The sequence below is a fragment of the Myotis davidii genome, unplaced genomic scaffold (assembly GCF_000327345.1).
Source record: "Myotis davidii unplaced genomic scaffold, ASM32734v1 scaffold208, whole genome shotgun sequence".
Classification (NCBI taxonomy): Eukaryota; Metazoa; Chordata; class Mammalia; order Chiroptera; family Vespertilionidae; genus Myotis; species Myotis davidii.
Window position 1 is genome coordinate 487,905 of NW_006299706.1, and position 2,397 is coordinate 490,301.

Sequence of the window (2,397 nt, forward strand, 5' to 3'; positions counted from 1 at the left end):
AGCGAGAAGGGATGAGACTGCTGCTCGAGAACTGTGGAATTATCTGGAATGTTTTACAAATGGTTGCCACATCAACAACAAAAAAGGTAATTACAAAATGTGTACATCACAACATGCTTTTAAAGACACTTTGCATTGTGCTCACATTCCCTTAAATGTTGTTCCCAAAGGTGCTCAGCCTCTAGCCCAATCAAAATCTCTGAGGGGGGGCAGAGATAATTTGGCGAAAAAGACGCGGGGGGTTGGGGGGGGCAGTGAAAGGAGAAACCAGCCTTCCAGTTAAAGATCAGCCCTCAGTTTAAAGGTCAGCTTCAAGCAGGCTGGCCTCAGGCGGAGTCGGGTCAGAGGGGGGAGCAGCCGCAGGGCGGGGCTGGGTGCTCTACATCTCATTCAGGTCCAGCAGAGTCTGGTCCAGCATCCTTTGTGTACAGAGGTGTTCCTCTTTGGTGCATTTCAGTTTATCTAATGGGGGTAAAGGAGAGACATTAAAAACCAGAAGTCCACTTCAAGGTCTACCCACTCTGCGAACTGCTCCTGTTGCAGGGAAGTGCAGACTAATAAAGCAGTTGCCTTCTCAGCCACAGAAGTGAGCTATTGCATCACTTGGTGTGCAGGGCCTCTGGCTTGCCTACTGAAGTTACAGGCGCTGCTGTACTTCTGGGGGAGTTGGGAACCTTATCAGTCATTTCCTCTACTTCCCACACCCAATGAGCCTTATCGCTTTCAGGCCCCAAAGGAGGCAGCCTTAAACATCACCATCAGTTCCTTTACGCTTTGCCCAGGGAACAATGGCTCACTGAGGTCTGACCACAGAGAATAAGAATGGGTATATGTCTACCATAGAAACATTAGGATCTCAACTTGAAAAGCGTACAGGGGGATTCTCATGAGCTAGAGAGGAAAGGAACCATTGGTGGGATAAATAAAAGAACCCCCACAGTTAAGTAAAATATCTGTAAAGGAAATAAAGCCAAGAATACTATCAAACGTATACGTGTAAGCAAAACCTTAAGATTTTTGCAGTGTTTATTCAGAACTAGCCTGTGACACAGTTAGTTAAAATTAAACATAAAATCAGGAAAAAGCAGCATGGAAAATGTCAGGAAGAAAACCAGCAGCTGGACATCAAAGAGAATCTAATCTGCGCAGAAAGCAAACCTCTCTGACTGCTCTATGGAGGTGGGAAAATACTCAGATCTTTCACTCAGGGAAGGTGATGGCACACAGATCTATGAATATTCCACGCCCTTTTTTTGCATCCAGTCAGAAGGGCCCATCGCTGGGCCTGCAGATAAAGCAGTTACCACATCTTGTCAAGTCATTCCTTTTATTGTTAGAAAACATCCATGCAAGGGAAGTATCCTACAGTCAGTGCACAAGTCAAGGAGCAGCAAATAAGGGTGGAAAGCAGAAAACTCTCCCAAGTTTTCTCACTATAACCTCTCAGGCCCCTCCCTTCATCACCCACAAGCTCTTGAAAAGGGATAGAAATGCAGTATTAAACATTCCTACTACACAGGACGTCAACAATACTCTAACCGCCCCAGTTGAAAAGCAATTTGCTTAGGGCAACTTAGTAAACTTTCAAGAGACAATCAGCTTTTTGCTGGGGTCCAGGTCAGTGGTGTGAGCAATAAGCTGGGTTAATGGGCATCAGGGAGCCCTGCCATCAGTCACATAGATCATGCAGCGTTAGCTTCAGCTCATTAGAAAGCAGGCGGTTTCGCTCAAGTTGGCTGTAGAGACGCTCTGCAGCAGCGACAGGACGGAGAGAAAACAAGAGGAGAGGAGGAAGAGGAGGAGAAAGAGAAAAAGGGAAGGTTAGTAGAGAACCAGATGTAAACCTGAGACTTTCAACTAGCTGGCACACATGACATGCATCTGTCAGGCAGAATGGGTGCAAGGACGATTCAAACGGAGGGCAGTGAGAGTCAGTCAGTTGATGGAAAGATCAACAGAGGAATAAAACAAAACACTCAGACCAACAAGTTGGAAGGACATTATGAGGGAGAAAAAAGACATTCATAGCATATATTCCCTAGGCTGAGAAACGGAGACAAGTGAAACAGGGCAAAGAAAGGAATACGCTCAAGTCTAAGAAATACATTTATAATAATGAGGTTTGAAAGGACCAAGTGAACAGTTGAACATTTTTCTGTAAGAGCATTTAATACACCATTATGAATGGTAGATTGCGGCAAATAACCCTATACCCACTTAATCCTACACTTTCCAATGCTTGTTGTAGGCACTGGAAAAGAACTATCATAGTGGTTTATTTAATCAAAATCCAACTTCCCCCCTTTTAAAAACAAAACCAAAAAACCCCAAACCTGTTAGGGTTAACAGTGTGCTCAGGGCCAGGGAAGTTGAATTACTGGTACAAGCCAATCAAGA

At 44.7% G+C, this 2,397-nt stretch overlaps 1 protein-coding gene across 8 annotated transcripts in view; it reads right to left on the minus strand.

Annotated features, from left to right (window-relative positions):
• Positions 1–21: 21 nt before the first annotated feature.
• The window catches only part of TPM3 (tropomyosin 3), a 27,872-nt gene continuing 25,496 nt past the window's right edge, over positions 22–2,397 (minus strand). For 4 of the 8 annotated variants that reach the window (XM_015571743.1, XM_006775628.2, XM_015571742.1 and 1 more), the window contains one exon: positions 990–1,749. In XM_015571743.1, the coding sequence (XP_015427229.1) occupies positions 1,670–1,749 (80 nt within the window). In that variant the 3' untranslated portion in view covers positions 990–1,669. Of the gene's footprint in view, positions 463–989; positions 1,750–2,397 lie in introns of those variants that run through there. The other 4 variants (XM_015571740.1, XM_015571737.1, XM_015571741.1 and 1 more) reach the window with 2 other exon arrangements.